This window comes from Buteo buteo, chromosome 8, assembly GCF_964188355.1.
Source record: "Buteo buteo chromosome 8, bButBut1.hap1.1, whole genome shotgun sequence".
Classification (NCBI taxonomy): domain Eukaryota; kingdom Metazoa; phylum Chordata; class Aves; order Accipitriformes; family Accipitridae; genus Buteo; species Buteo buteo.
Window position 1 is genome coordinate 14,924,281 of NC_134178.1, and position 16,366 is coordinate 14,940,646.

The following is a 16,366-nucleotide window of genomic DNA, read 5'->3' on the forward strand; positions in this document are numbered from 1 at the left end:
TTAAAGCATGTAGAAAATGGTGCTGAAAATCATTCTCTGTAAAGAACCAGTGAAGTGGGAAATAAAAATATTCTGCTAGACATTAGTCCTCTAAGTTATTTTTAATTGTTTGTGCAGTGTCCACTAATTAATTCCTAACCGTCTGGTTCTCTTTATTTTCAGTGGTAAGCAAGTCCGTCTCCACAATGAGGAGGGCCCGATTGCATGGATAGTCGGGATAGATGATTATGGATTCCTTCAAGTTCATGAAGAAGGCAAGGGTGTAGAGTCTGTGCACCCAGACGGCAACTCTTTTGACATGCTGAGAAACCTCATAGTCCCAAAGCATTAACAGTCCTCGGAGCTCACAGCGCGGAGGGAGGCTTTTTAGTATTTGGCATCAAGCAGCTAAACTTGCTTAAAGGTGGGAAGGGTGGTGGATAGCTTGATTTTTTTTCTTCTGATTTTCTGATATCTTTGTTCTTTGACACGGATAACTTCAACAGTTATGAAGAGGTAATTCTCTCATTGCCGAAGGCTTTTATTCCTTCATATTAACTTTAAAACACATCTATGTTGCCATTCTTTGTAAGCATCTGTTCTTTCAAAGGAACCTGATTGCAAAGGAATACTTTGCAATGAACAGAACTTTCTCTTCATTTACACACTGTATTTGAGAAACTGAAGTGGCTAAATATTTCCTTTTTGTGTCTCTGTGGTTTTGTTGTACTTTAGCACAATGCACTACAATATTTACATTTTTACTGTGGTTTTTTAAACTAAATTCTGGTTTATGCATTGTCTGCAGTGGAAACAGCTGGAAGAGCTCATCATATATTTCTGAATTACTGGGATTACCACTGTGTTTAAGTTCAGGTCTAAATGTAGAGCCTTACTGATTTGGTTCTTCTCCATGTGGGCCTGTACAACAGTTTTATCATCCTGTGCTTTGGTCTCAGGTCTGCAACTCTCTCATGGCTACCTTAAGTTTTTGGAGAGTTTTCCATCAGCACTTAAGAACTGTGGCTGGTTATCCAAATTATTTGTACGCTGCTCTTCTTAGACAGTTGGATCCGAGTAAATCATCTCATATCTCCTTTGAATCATAGTCTTCCAAGACACTTTAGGCCCCATAAGAATAGCCCACCGGAGTAGTGTATCACCTAGTTGCAATCTTCTTATCCAGGTTATTATAGAATCCCATGTCAGGAGAGGGAAGTCCTAGTAGTTTAGAATTTAATAGCAATTCTATGTAATAGCAATGAAGTTAAGCGAATAAATAAGAGAAAATGCCCAGCTCTTAAAATCCCTGCCATAAACAACTACTGTAGTGAAAAAGAGAAAACATGCAGCTAACCTGTGTACAAATTCTGCTCCATTGTTTCTGTTGTCACCCCCTTTCCCCAAGCAGGGCATCTGGTTTTGCTGCTAACCATTAAAAGCAAGAAGTTTAACATCTGCTGACCTGAAAGTAGCTTGCTTTGGGGGCTGGCTGCACAGTTCCAGGTTAGGTGTAACAGCTTGGTCATGACTGGAAAGCCTGCGGGATCCTCCGTGTGATGGCAGCTTGTCGGGTTTTTCTCCCGGGCAAGGCAAATTTGCACCAGGAGGCTTGGCCACCACAGCACTTCAAACAGTTCTCTGCAAATGAAAAGTTTGTCGTAGGTGTGATGTGGCCAGCTTCATTTCCTCAATAGGCAGCACTGCTTATTACGTTACCTTGTCCCTACTGAAGGTGGATCAGCCAAATTGGTTTCCACAAAGGACTTCTGTCTGCTAGCCAGAAAAGGGTTTTTTAGGTTAAAGTTCACCTCATAAACAATCTGAACATGTTAGTAGATTGTTTCAGTTACAAAGCCAAGAAGTCTTAAAACAAGGAAACTAGTCTGTAATGGTAATTTAGAGTAATCCTCACATATTAGGGTTTAGGTGGTTTGGCAGCAAGTGCTAGAAATTAAGTTGTCCCTATTACATTTAGGATTTTATGCTCCATATCATAGTAGATTTGTCTGTGTGCCTGGTTGTCCGTACCCTGCTGTTTTGTTTTCCCCCATGATCCACATCATATGAGACTGCACACCAATATTTCATAGAACTGTACAGTGGAGTGTAGACAGCTGTTAATTGGCATCGTTAAAATGATACACATGAACACCAGTTTTTGCTTTTTCCCACCAGATGCTTTCCAAACTGCTTTGGGCTGTTAATTTTTGGCAACTACATTTATTTCATAATCAAATATTGATGCATGTTATAATCAAATGAAACTTGAGTCCGAGTTTAAAAAGTTTAAATAAAAAAAAGAGACCATTTATATATACATAATATGAAAAAATGTGTGTGTGTGCATACCATTCCTTGTGCATCTTCACTTTTTTTCTTCAAGCAGCTTATGAGCAATGTATGCTGCTGCAGGTCAGCTGTGGAAAGCATAGCTCTGGTACTGTTTTTCCAGACACAGAGTTTTACAAAACTTTAGATCTGTACCTCAATCCGATATTTGTAGCTAAAACACTGTCTCTGTTTTGGTACTGTAGGGTGTGCCTGTAGGAAGCACCTTTGATTTCGCTCATATTCCACATAGACCGATGAGTGCCTGTAGAGATTTCTTTTAATGACCAGTTCATGCATCCCTCAGGTTTTGACTTGAATTGCTTCCTTAAACATGTTCTCCCGTAGCTAGGGACAAAGAATGATGGAGGGGAAATGATAAAACATGCCCCTTTGTGAAGGGCAGGATGGATCTGCAAACCTTCACCCCGCTACGCTACCACAGTGTCTGAGCAGCAGGCAGATGAGTTTTTAATAGTAAAATGCTGCAATATTTCCTGGTTGCTGTTGTTACTTTTGGATTTTTTCATAGCTTTCTTAATGAAAAGCTTGTTCTATTCTCACTTTGAGTTGTAAGATTATTCTGAAAATTTTTTCATTGGAAAGAAACTTAGCATTGAACTTCCTTTCTGCAAATGAGAACTAACCGGGTGTGGACGTGTTGTAGCGTAGGTGGGTGCTGTGGGAACGTGTCGCTTTGCCTCTACTTTTTAGGGTCCTGTTCTGTGTGTACAAAACTACCTGTTGTCTTGAGGAAACAGCCTTGAGTTGGATGAAGCGTATGTTACAAACCTGACCTTTCCTTCAGAAGAACCAAAGAACATCACAAAGAAAATTCCCATTGTATTGTGAGCAGCTGCCTAAGGTCCTTCTGACTGGCAGCTGTTCCTGTGGAGAAAGGCAGTGAACCTTCCTGTACCACGCTCACCTTAGGGTAAACGGGGAGCACAGCCAGCAGTCTGACTCTTTTTATGCCAAACTTGGCACACCCAGAAAGCCACAACATTTTTGTATGAAAATCATTGTTGTTATTGTTCTTTGTGTCGGACAGACAAATGTGGTGTAGAGTGTCTCTGGACATAGGTATGGAGAGAATCAGACAACTCCAGATCCAGAAGTAATGCACTGAAAATGTTTAATTTCATTCACTGTCTAGATTAGTAAAACACCTCTTTCATTGTGAGGCTGATGTCATATCTTAAACTATTTTCTTGATGAAGTGCTTTCAAAAAACATTTATTGCAGTGTCCATATTTCTGTGACTTCATTTTTTTCCTCCTGGACTCTGTTATAACATTTCTCATTACACATTGTGAAAATATTTGTCGAGGTTGTTTATTGATAGGAAAACTTCTGCTGAGCAGGCTGGGTGTGTTGGCACATGTCTGTGTTCAGAAAGAGTAAGCAGGTTGTGTCCAGTCAGCACCGATGCTGTTTCCAAAGATTTGAAAAAGTAATAATGTACTTAACATTTAAGAGTTCAAGCAGTACATCTCACTTCTAGTAAAAGGTTTTATAAGACTTCAGAGCATTTTTAAAATACATCCAACAGAAATAATCTACTTCAAGGGCTATTACCTAGAAATAATATTAAAGCATTTAATTCTTTATGATGCTGCTTCATTGTACAACAATTTTTTTTATTTCTTTGCTTTTTCTGATACAGCTACAAGACATCAGCAGTCTAAAAAATTACTCTCTGCAACTACTTTGGAATATACAGTAGCTATATTTAAAAAAAAAAATTAAGTACAGCTTAATATCTGTCATGAAAAAAGATTTGTGCCACAAAGAGCTGATTCCTGGGGGTAACTGGTTTGATAAAAGCATTTGCATGCATAAGTTACTGCAGTGATGCACCACACTGATCAGACACCAAAGAAATTAAATCTGGACTGAGGAAAGAACAGAGGTCAAAAAATGCTGGCGTGCCACAGGCTGCAGTCATGTATCACACACTTGAGAAAAAAGAACTACAGGGAAGAATTGTAAACTGATGTCATGTTTGAGTATCTTGCATTAGTGCATTTCATTAGTGATTCTGTGTTATTTTCAGTTCTCCAAGAGTCTTCCTTTAAAATGCAACGTGGCTAAAATACAGTAAATAAAAAGAATCCTTGTATTTTATAGTACATTAACTGTCAAATATAGTACAGATGACAATTGAAATAAATTTTCAAATATGCAACATTATTCCTTGTGAAACCCTGTGTTTTGTAGTAAAAGAGAAATCCAACTCACTTTTCCTTTGGCTACAGGATTTTATTAACATTTTAACAGTTTAGTTTTACATAATAAATAAGCAAAAATGCTTTACATTTTTAGGGAATACATATATAATTCTGAGCATTAATAGGTTGTTTGTTTTGCTTGCTTTTTCACCTACATTTGCCAAATAGCTTTTATCTGCATCATATAAAAAAAGCAAAATCTAATGTTCAGGAAAAAAAATGGAATAATAAAATTTTCTCTCTTTGAAGTATGACTGAAATGTTGAAAAAATACTTGGTGTCCTGTTTTGTGATTTTTTAGAGAAATACTGGTATTCTGGCAGGTTTCCCATTCATTTGCACTTTCTCTCAGTGATATATTCTCCAATTTTACATCTATTGTCCACTGTGCTTAATTTCATTAAATTATTTTAATACCCTTCTTCAAATTACAGGGCTACTGCGACTGGGAGAGAAGTCTGTTCCCTTATCACCTTATTTACATTGCAGTGTTTCTGTTAATAGGATAAAAACTTTGAAACCTCAATATGGGATTAACATGTCCAACTTTACATTTCTGTAAAATATTCCCCCTCTCACTCTCTTTCTCTCTCTTATTCTCCATATCATTTACTTGCTAGATCTGAACTCCCCTAAGAGTTAAAATCCTACCAAGTCGCATGACAAAGGTATCTGTAGTGGCTCAAACAAGTACAGTAGAGAGAAATGAGGTTATTTTTCATAATGTATTCCAATTGATACTCCATTTCTGTGACGCAATTTTTTCCAATTATTAAAAACATTGCCACTGTAAGTGGCTGTGCCGCATTCTGCAGTATGATTGTGCTATGAACATCTGTAGTTTAACTGACTAGAAGTCGTATTTTTCTCTCAATATAATTCACGCACATTCCAGATGTGAACATGCAATTGCTGTTTCTATTTTGGAATGGCAGGAAAAATGTTTCACACATTTGCTTTTTTAATCACAGGTCTTTTCTAAAGCCTACCCTGTATTATCATATGTGAATGCATAATTGATTCATTATTGCCTAACAGGGAGAGTTCATGTACCTGAATATCACATACTGTAAAACATCTGTGGGAGAATGATGGAACACCTCCTCTGCTCGGGCTCATTGAATAAAGCCTGAAGTGTGAATAACAAGGTAGACGCTGGAAAAATATTTTGTGGTATTTTACTGAAAAATATCAATGGCATTTTTTAACTGAAGCCTAATTTGTACATTCCTGAAAACATGTTTTTATAGTGACAAGTACTTACAAGAACAGAAAAATACACCAGATTGACTTTGTGTGCAGCAATGTCACTAATGAGGTATAGAGAAAAGTGTAGCATAAGAGTTGTGCATCAGGTTTCTTTTTAATGATGCAAACAATGTCAGTTACTCCTTTATAGGGCATGGTTTTAATTTAACAAAATTAACATACAAGTCAGCATAATTGCATCTTCTAAGGAGTTGGGCCCATTTATTAGTAACGCTGGCTGGGAAGGCTATTAACCAAAGCTACTGTAAAACCAACTTGTGTCTGATCGCTTCAATTTATGAAGTCAGAATGACAATAATATTCATTCATAACATTTCTATAGGCTTGCTAACTTCTCTAGCGTTAGACAAACCGAGGAGCACAGTTAGACTGAGTGAGTGAATATGCTGGTTTGGTTCTGCTTTTGTTTTTTAAGGCAGTATTCCGGTAATGGCTGATCAGGTATTTTTTATTTATCATGACATATATTTTTCATACTTTTTTAGCAAATGAAAAAGTCAGACAACTGTGAGCTTCCAAGTCAAAATCAATTTAAATTCATAATAAAGCCTTCTCTGTTAAGCCTTTAATAGGAAGCAATAAAAATACCGAAAATGGTTTTGAAACATATGGTTTAAAAGTATTTTTGTGTACTCATAGCAATAAATATTCATACATACAAGGACGTGACTGAATATTATTGCTGCATATAAAAGATGGAGAACATGTAATTTTAAAAAGTATATTTCATTACATTTGTATCTGACAAGGTGCAATCCATGAGCAACTGTTTTTCCATATTGCACAAGCCAGGTAAGCATTTTCTTCAGCGAAGGTCTCTATAGAGAGAGTCTGATAAAAGAGAGAAAGTTTTAAAAGTGTAAATTAGCCTTGAGTTGGGCCAAGAAATACAGCAAAGTATAGCTGACTCAGATCTACAACAACCTTCACTGTTGGTATTTAGAGCTATTATTTAGGGAGTCATTCGTTGTTTCATCAAGAGCACACAGTGTTTGGGGAAGTGGTCAAAAAACAAAGTGGACTGCCTGTTATCAATTAAACACACAGAGATCCATATGTCTCCTTGTTTGTAAACTTTACAAAGAAGTGAAAAAAGTGGGGAATTCTATTCCTAATAGGCTAGACAAAATGTCAATGTCTGCTGTATGCCTTTCTCTTGCTACAGTTTATTAGCACAAATTGAGATGTGTGCAAGGCATTCAGTTCCCGATGTACTCAAACTCTGCTTTACTTCAAGTGCAACTTTGGGTTTTGTGGTTGTGCAATGACTTTTGACTTTCCGTATTCGGATTGTCCACTGACATTATTTGTGAAGTGCATGAATCAGTCAAATATTAATCTTACCTTTGTGTTGTCAATGAGATTTATGCTTAAGGAAGTTCAGTGCATTAAAAGGTGAACGTTTCAAACTTCAGAAGTCTACTGGTAAGTTTAAAATAAAGCATAAATGATCATTATTCCCTTGACTATAAAGAAAACATTTCTGGTGCTATTATTAAGATGTATTTTTGACTAGCTGGTTTGAAAATCTGCACAGCCTTCTCCCAGAATACTTAGTGAAACACACAGCTTAGAAGCTTCTTTTTCTTATTACAACATTTTATGGGGAATAGTGTCTAGTTCCTGCTATGGGATTTGTCCCAATTTGCCATGACAAGACCTGTAACCCTTTAATACGTATCTTTGTATGTATTAATTTGTCGTATCGTTCTTTGTCAAGATAAATGGTGGTGGTAACAATCTCAGAACACTGAAATCTATGTTAAATAAATCAAATTTAGGTTTGATTTATTTAGTTTAAAAACTTTTGGATAATTAATAAATAAGCTTTTTCCAAACTGAGTTCTGCTTAGTTAGTACAGCTGCATTATGGATGCTAAAAATCACCACTCTTTAAACAAAGTTCATTTGTCAGGGTGTTTAACACATAGGTGGAGAGTTGATGTGAGGGTTCACACAGTTTGTCAAAAATACCTAAACTAGACTGTGTAGTTAATGATAAAAAAATCTTGAATGTATTTTGAGAAGGAGGGGTTGAGGAAAAAAATGTTCTTCATATAAATCTCTGCATATAACACCTATCATTTAATTTTGTTGCACACTATAAAATAACAAAAATAAGATCTGTAACATGTCTTCTCAGTGGCACCAGAGCTTAATCTGTGACAACAAAGCACGGAAGCTAGATGTAGGGTTTTTTTCCTGACCTTAAAGGTACCGTTACACATGGCTTGCCAGGAACACACAAGTCTGTCCCTCATTGACCTTCAGCTATGCTCAGTACATGTAACCATGTTTTCTCATGCTTTTTGCAAATCATTACAGTTTGGCTTCTTAATTAAATGTAAATACTCCTCTATTACTGTCACCTTCCATTGGCTATTATTACAGAAGTTCCAATATAATGGGGTAGTGTAGATTCCTTGTGGGTTTCTGGAGAAGCTGATGAGGGGCTTTGGGTTTTGTAAATAAATGTATTTACTTCCTCAGAATTGTATCCATAATTTTCTCCTACATGTCCTGTTGCTGTACATGATGAAGTTTGAAATGTGCCATGTTTGGCTAAAACATGGTGATAATTTAGAAGCACAAATGGAACTTGTCCAGAGGGTCTCACATCCATCACACGTTCACTTTCAGAGTCATGATCAAGCTTTACAGTCATTCTATCATCACTGTCCGGTTCATCTAGATTTGTAGCGTGGTGACTAATATGCCCATATTTGGGTTCTTTCATACAAATCCTTCTTGTTTGCTCATATACTGAGGGCACTGGCAGGAGATGACTTAATTGTCCTATAGATTTAGACTGGAAACATTCTGATTTTGGCAGCAAGGAGTTAGCTATTGAATTTGAAAAAGAACTTTCATTAATGCTCATTTTTTCTTGTAGGTCTCTGTTAAAAGCTAATTTGTTTTCTTCTTTAATGAGGTGGTGAGGTGGCTGAATCCTGGTTTCTATTTTGTTGGGTTTCATGATGCCGGAATCATAAATCTCTTCTTTGTATCTGCTGCCTGGCATGGGTGCTGTGCAGCTTGTAAAGTTGTCAGACAGAGTATCTTGGCTGTATCTTCTGTTTGATATGGGCACTTGCAGGAAAGAGAAGACATGTTAATTTCTGACAATAAGCTCATATAATAGTTAGACTCTAACACTTTTTATGACTGAACTTTAACACCCATTTGGTTTGGGCCAGATCCAAGTCCCAGTGAAGACATCAGAGACATTCCCATTTGCCTCAGTGGCTTTGGATAAGTCTTTTTAAGACAGTGCTGAAAAGTAAAAAAAAAAAAAAAAAAAAACCCAACCCATTCAGGAGGACCAACAGTGTTGAACAATTCTGAAAAGCTTTTCCATGTGAAATGCCCATTTGTTTATTTGACTGAATAATTGTAAATCACTGTCATTATTAATATGGTTAAATCAGGGAAATTAAACCAAAGAAATATTTGGAAATGTGACCTGCTATCAAAACCCTTGACCTTAAGTAAGCTCATTTCAGAGATTTATCAAATGATTTACCAAAGGATGGATAACATTTATTACATATCAGTGATTCAATGATTAGAGTAAAACAGAATTTATTCTTCCTGTCACTGTGGAAGTGTATTGGACATGTGCCCTTGTAAGGAAAGAAGAGAGTGAGTAGTATTAGATACTGATGTGTTGGTATCTAATTCATGATATCTATTTGTGATATATGTAATATCTGGATTGTGCCACGTTAAAGGCTTTGCTTTTTCTCTTTGAAAACTAGCATCAGATATTAAAAACTTCTATTGAAAAGCAACATAAATACTTCTTGAGTAATGCTGTATCTCTGCTGCTAAGGTACTATCATGTAATAAAACTATATGTATAATATAAATGTAATTTACAACGCATACTGAGAATGTTTGTTTGAATGTGGGAGTACTAAACTGGGTGTGAGTGGAGAATTAGAAGCTAGATTCTTAAATTTTCAGAAGAGTATGAACCTAGGATTTCTCTTCAGGCTCTTCCTCTAAAATATATTGAGTAATCTTAGTTTTCTCTTAAGTTTCTACATGGTAGTTGAACTCTTGAAACAATTTGAATTGGTTTTATGATTTTCTGCTTGGCTTACGCAGCTTTTCCTTTTTGTACATACCTATCTACAAATGGTAAGAGAAAAAAACACTGGTTTACTCCTATACAGTATGGCCAAAATTAGACAAGTACTAATTTTTTTTTCATTGTCTTGTGTGAACAGTTTGACAGTTATACTACTCCTCCAAGGCATATTTGAAAGTTTTATGTTAAAGGTTGAATAAGGCACTTAGCAAATTAAACCTGAACTCTATTTTGTGTTATGCTCACTGAAAGCCCTGGACACCTAAGTGCTTTTTGTAAAAGGGATTTTCTGTTTTTCTAAAAATCTCATTCAACATCTTAAAAGTTTTGGAGTTCCCCTGTAGTGGTTGCTGACGTAACTGTACCTGCTAATAATTAAATATTCCCTGTGCTATAGTAGACTGGCAAAGCCTTCATGTATAACAGAGGAAGCAGAAATAGCTCAATTGTACCTTTTTTTATATGCAGAGCTTCATTAATTTCAGAGGGAGTTGCACCACATAATTACCAGAATTTAAACAGGAATCTGGATCCAATTTCTTCTTGATCAACCCACCACCCTCCTAGAAACAACAACCTTTCAAGTTATTCATTTTAATTTCCATGTGTATATTTTGTACAAAGTATATGCAGTTCTAAGTAAAATGAATTCTCATCAGCTGTTGAAAAATGGCCCTCTTAGATCACAAATCAAAACAGGGATTCAGCCACATGCTTGAGTATAACTTGGAAATTTTACCAGTGTAATTATACTATGATAATTTTAACTTTATGTTTGTCATTTTTACTATGAAATAACTATACATGCTGCAAGCTACTGACATGTAACTAATATGGTTTGACTAATCTGGTATACTGGTTTTAGTGTTTTTCCCACTTGAGACATCCACAGGAGTGATGGGCTTGTTCTCTTACTGCACCATGGAGTATTGTTAGTTTATGGCTCTACTCTAATCTCGGAACAAAAGATTGTCCTCTTTCATTTTCAGAGCCCACACTTGTAAGAAGCTGAAGCATCACAGCAACCAGTTGGCCCCTGTCTTATTATCTTCATTTTTGTAAACTCGAATTCTGCTGGGCTGATGGATGCCTTCTTGGTACCAAGAAGTAATTTGCATACTTGGGAGATTTATAGGATATTATCCATTTTGTGCTATCCTGTTTCTCAAACATGGTTTTCATCTCTTTTGTTGATGAACAAGGTAAGCGTCTGGTTAATTGTTTGCAGGCTTCCATTGAAGTTGTCAGCACATTTGTGGAGTTACACCAGACAGTTAAGCAAGTCTCATCTGCAGTGTAACAAAGCACAGTCATTCTTGTCCACTCACATTCAGAACAGTTACTGGAGCTAGACTTAAATCTTCTGTTGTCTTCCTTTGCAGACAGAAGCACAAGAATGCCCTGGGACAGGCTCCTCCTGGGGAGTTTTTCATACAGAAGTTAATAGAAAGCTGACCAGCAGCTTTGTATTGCTGTAGAAGGGCAGCACCCTAGGATTGCTTCCACCCATCTGGTGTGTGGGCAGTTGCCAGAGTACCTGCCTCAGCAGGTGCACAGGGATCCCATGCATTCTGCACTTCCCCAGCTCTGAAAACACTTTACAGCCATTGAAGTCAGTGCATCAATTTGGGATACTTTCCTGACCACTATTCTGCCAGAGCAACTCAGCTATGCCAAGCGAGGTGGACACAGTGCACATGCAAGGTTGCGTATCACACCAGAGTGATAGCAGCTTTCTAGAAGGCCCTTTATACTTACTTACACTGCCTCCATTCATAGCAGCCTACAACTGCAACAGTGAACTTGGTCCTTCAGGCATCATGTCTCTGGTGATTCTTGCCAAGTAGCTCTGCTTTCCTGCTGGCACACAGGGTACAGTTCGGGCAAGTTGAGGGAAAACCTGGAGATAAGATCCCCATCACCTGGCAGCCTGCTCAGATTTAGCATCCAACTATCCAAGTGGGAACAGGAAAGCTACTCTAGCAGGGATTGGTCTTTGTTTAAAACATATCATGTCTATTCATAGATCACTCAGTATACTAGAGGAATCTTTCCCCTGTCATAGTGCTGCAGCAAGGAGCATTCCCTCCTTACCTTTAAGTAGTGCAGTCAAAGATCAGATGGTGCTCATCAGGGAAAGATGCTTGCAGAAAAGGTATTATTTCATTCACAAACATGCCTTTCTGTACCAAGATATTAATGGGTAGAGCTGGTCCTCATTCTCCCATTGCCCCTGTCTACTTCAGTAAAAATGAAAGGCAGGCATCTTGGAACCAGGTTAAAACAAAGCAAGACTGGTACTCAGCATTGATCTTCATACAATGGTATGCAGTCCTTATCAGCAGAGTTTTGCATCCTGTCTGTGAAAAACCTTGTCTGTTTTTAGGGCCCAGCTGAAGCCCTCTTCATGCACGCTTTGTCTTGCATAATTTTTCTTGGGCTTTCTGATCTCCACTAATCTCAGAAGAGTGTACTCCTGACACTACATGTTTTGAAAAGACAACATGCCAACACTTGAATGTCGACATGTAGCCCATGATGTTTCAGTATGTTTCCTAATCCTTTGTAAAAGAGGACCTTCAGAGAAGAGGAGCAATTAGTCAATTGCTCTGAGTTTTGTTGAAAACCCTAACTGCAAATCATCTGAGGCATGGGGTGATGTTGTAATTACTATGTTCTGCATTATTGTCCCTCCAAAAACAATAGTAAGACAACATGATCTTCAAGACCTCTTTGTCCTAGTGGAATACACTTTTCAAAGAAGATGTCATGTATTTCTTCTAGTAGTCCCAGGCTAAAACTGGGGAGTTGGTTTGTGGAAGGAAGATAGATCAGAGCTTTTTCACAGATTTTCTTAACACTCTTCATCATTTCCTGAGTTTTGGCATAATTAGTGACACTAAGCTTCACACAGATAGTACAGACGGGGCAACAGCATAATTTAATGAGAAGTAGGTACTGTGGTACTTACAGTAGTAATGTATCCATTCAAGTGTACAAAGGAAACTTCCCTGACTAAGAATATGGTTGCCTTCTCTGAAGTGAGTTTCTTTTCTGATGACTAGGACAGCTGGAAAAAAGTGGAAGAAGCTTCAAAACCAGATTCTGAGGCAGCAGCATCTGATTGGCAGGCAGTTTTATCTGCTACGTGCTTTTCCAGAGCTTTGATGGCTTGGCATGATCATCTTAAAATCTCTGATCTCTCCAAAAGAAGCTATTTTCCATAGAGAAAAATGTCTCTGGCCTACGGCATTTTTGGCAGATGCTTCTATGGATGTGATGTGGAATAGCCCTTGCATCCAACCCGGTTGCCAGATGTCATATTTGGCATCGCCTTTGGATTTAAGATAATGACGCTAAGCAGATCCTCTCTGCTTTGAAGCTTACTGGCTGTCAGTTTTTCAGTGAACTACTGGAAAAAGCAGCAGTTGACAATGTAAGGAAGATCAGATGCCCCTTTCAATTCAAAGAAAAAAGTTGCTTCCAAAGGTTCAGATTTCTCTTCTGCCACAAGCCTCGGCAAAAGTACAACAGGGCTAATTCTACCTCAGGAGGAAACAAACTCTGGAACAATTAAATATAAATCTTCTTTACAGTGGACGTTATGTTTTTCTTTCCCCCTTTATAACACTGTGTGTGAACTCAAGCAATGATCTCTGACAAGGCCCGAGTTTGACCATATTCTTTTTTCCTTCCTAAATAGTACAACTGTAAGTGCTTTTGCAGAGAATTAATTGTACCAACTCAGTTTTAATGAAATGCCCAATAGCTAAACATCCATTAAAATACATCTGTGCTTAAAAGAGAACCCACATATTCCAACTTAAGCAACAAAATCTTAAGTAGACGTAGAAACAGAAGTAAGAACTGCTGGTATCACAGCTCCATTTTCCTGTTCATGAGGAAATGGTGAAGGTATGCATGCATGATGAAATTTAAAAATACCAGCAGTTGCTTGCAATTTTTTGTAGAGATATTTTTTTACCCTAACATATTTAACAGTATTCCTGTGGAATCCTTCTGACTTAATATATTTACTAGGAGTTATCTGCCCATATCAACCGACTGATGGTAAATTGCTTGTCTGCTGCTATGCTTACTGGGCTTTTCTGGCAAATGTTATGGCCACAATCAATTTTACAGACTGTTCTCTGAACAGGCTGTTCTTTCCACATCCATTCTCAGTGTATCTGATGGCACCCTCAGACCAGCAAGGGGTGGATCTACTTTCTCAGTCAGTCTCACAGCATCTGTTAGTCTGGAAGCAGAGGAGAAAAGCTGGGCTGACTTCTGGACACCTAGAATAGCTTTGTTCCTCCAGATTTACTGGGGATCTGCAAGACTTACTTCAACCCTTATACTTATCCTCAAAAGATGTAGGGTTTTTGCTTTTCCACAAAGATACAGCATCTTTAGAAAGGACAAAAACATTTCTTATTTTTGGTCTAAAGCTACTCCTTTTCACACCCAATCCACAACAGCAACAGAAGCAAGCCAGCACATTAGAGGTGCATGAGCTCAGAAAAAGCACTTAACCTGCACTAGACTGTAAGAAGAGCTTCAGTCTTGCTCATTTTCAACATAAACATAGAACCATAAAATAAAATGCTGTAGTCAGCTAGGTGAAGTCAATCAGCTAGGTGAGGTCAAATAGTCCTATGAAGGACAAAACCCTGGGCAGAAGTTATTTGCTTCTCTGTGGGGGACACATTCAATGTCTGATACCATCTTCTGTCTGATGTAGCAAGCTCAGCTTTTAACATCTGTGGATATTACCTTCAGAACTAGGATTTCTAACGTTATGTCCCTAAGTGAATAAATGCTAGTTTCTGGTACTCAAGAATCTTAAGCCTATCTTTTCTAGCTCTTTTATTTTAAACTTCCACTACTGCTTCCTCTGTCCCATCCTCAATGAAGCTAAAAGAAAGGAGTGTTTCCATCTAACTTTATAAAAGTATGTCAACCAGTCAGTCTTCATCAGTGATTTTTAACTAATCAGAATGGTGTATGCAGGTAGGTGTGATCTACATGAGATCTAAGGATTAGAGTGTATCTTGAGCTTGTTTACATTTAGTTACTTTATAGCTTTGCAACGTTATTTCTTATAGGTTGCCACCTCAGAGAAGTCAATGTCTTCAGTGCTTCCTTCAAAGTATTTGAGCTGACCATCTGTACAGAGAGATAATGCAGTTGATCGGGGAGGAGCACTGGAGATATTTTCAAATAAAGCAGAAGACAGTGCATTTCATTTACTCATTCACTGTAGTAACTGTAAGGTAAAGACATTCAGAATGGCTTCATACTCAGAAAGGACAACCTTCAATTTTTATGGAAATAGATCGCGTTTATTTTAATTTCTGTATGTGAGCTGAAGTACATTTGTTTCTGACTTCAGCAATGACTTACCTGAGCAATTCCACTAAATAACTCTGATAGTGCAAGACATGAAGGTAAACAGTGTTAAAGGAGGTGGTATCTCTGCCCTGTTCTAAAAGTGATTCTGGTGAATACATTTTTGCAACAGATGCTTTGATAATATTCCTAAACAAGTGCTGATGGTAATGGGACAAGGGATGAACATGTAAATACTATAAACATAGTGGTTGTTACACTTCACTGTTTCTGATTTTCTGTATTTCCTAAACACCTTGTATTCCCTGTTTTCAAACTACAATTACAAATCTTACCCAGACACCCCACAGCTTTGCTTTTCTTTTTTTTCTTTTTTTTAAAGTGACACCCACCTTCATAAGTCTGTGCAAGATTATGTCGGATGATGTTCACTGGTTGATCAGGAAGATTTTTGGATGGTGACTGGCTGTTGGGTACCAAGGAGTTGGCATAATGCCACTGGCATTCTCCATTTGTCTGCAGCGTACTCAAGAAAAATCGAGCCACTTCACAAGGTGCTCCTTGAGACTGCCCAAACTTTGAAGGCAGCATTTGCTTTTTGCTACTGAAGACATGAGAATCTACAGGGAAGTGTCCATAATGGTAAGAAAAAGGCAAGCTATATGACGGGGCATATAAAAGTTCACTGTTTTCTGAATGGAAGTTTTGTTCTTGAATGGTGGCAGCATTCACTGCAGGGCTGGATCGCCAGTTTCCCACCTGGCTGCATTCCAGTTTGTCTGTTTGGAATGAGCTGTATTGCTGGGGGAAAGAAAAAAAAGGGGGGGAGGGAAGAGAGTTAAATGACTAACTTTTATATGAAACCACATAACATATCATACAGGCGCCCAGAGCTGGGCCTCCCTGAACTGCGATCTCACTGGCTAAAGGGACCAGTGCATTTAAAGTTCTTTGTCTTCATGGTAACTTTACCTTCACTTAACATGGGAACAAAAGCCTATTTTGTCATCCTAATGTTAAAGGTTTATTTGATAATTTTGCCAGTTGGATTTTAGCTAGTAAGTGTAGGCAGTTGTAAATACCAGAGGGCAGAAGTTTGCTGCAAAGCACT

At 37.8% G+C, this 16,366-nt stretch overlaps 2 protein-coding genes across 3 annotated transcripts in view; one reads left to right on the forward strand and one right to left on the reverse strand.

Moving 5' to 3' along the window:
* The window catches only part of HLCS (holocarboxylase synthetase), a 138,157-nt gene extending 133,762 nt beyond the window's left edge, over positions 1-4,395 (forward strand). For both annotated transcript variants that reach the window (XM_075033706.1, XM_075033708.1), the window contains one exon: positions 163-4,395. In XM_075033706.1, coding sequence (XP_074889807.1) covers positions 163-331 — 169 coding nt within the window. In that variant the 3' untranslated portion in view covers positions 332-4,395. The remainder of the gene's footprint in view (positions 1-162) is intronic.
* Positions 4,396-4,977: 582 nt separating this feature from the next.
* SIM2 (SIM bHLH transcription factor 2) overlaps positions 4,978-16,366 on the reverse strand; it is a 63,792-nt gene continuing 52,403 nt past the window's right edge. The window contains exons 10-11 of the mRNA XM_075033709.1: positions 15,648-16,056; positions 4,978-8,900 (exon numbers count right to left, since the gene is read on the reverse strand). Coding sequence (XP_074889810.1) covers positions 8,176-8,900; positions 15,648-16,056 — 1,134 coding nt within the window. The 3' untranslated portion in view covers positions 4,978-8,175. The remainder of the gene's footprint in view (positions 8,901-15,647; positions 16,057-16,366) is intronic.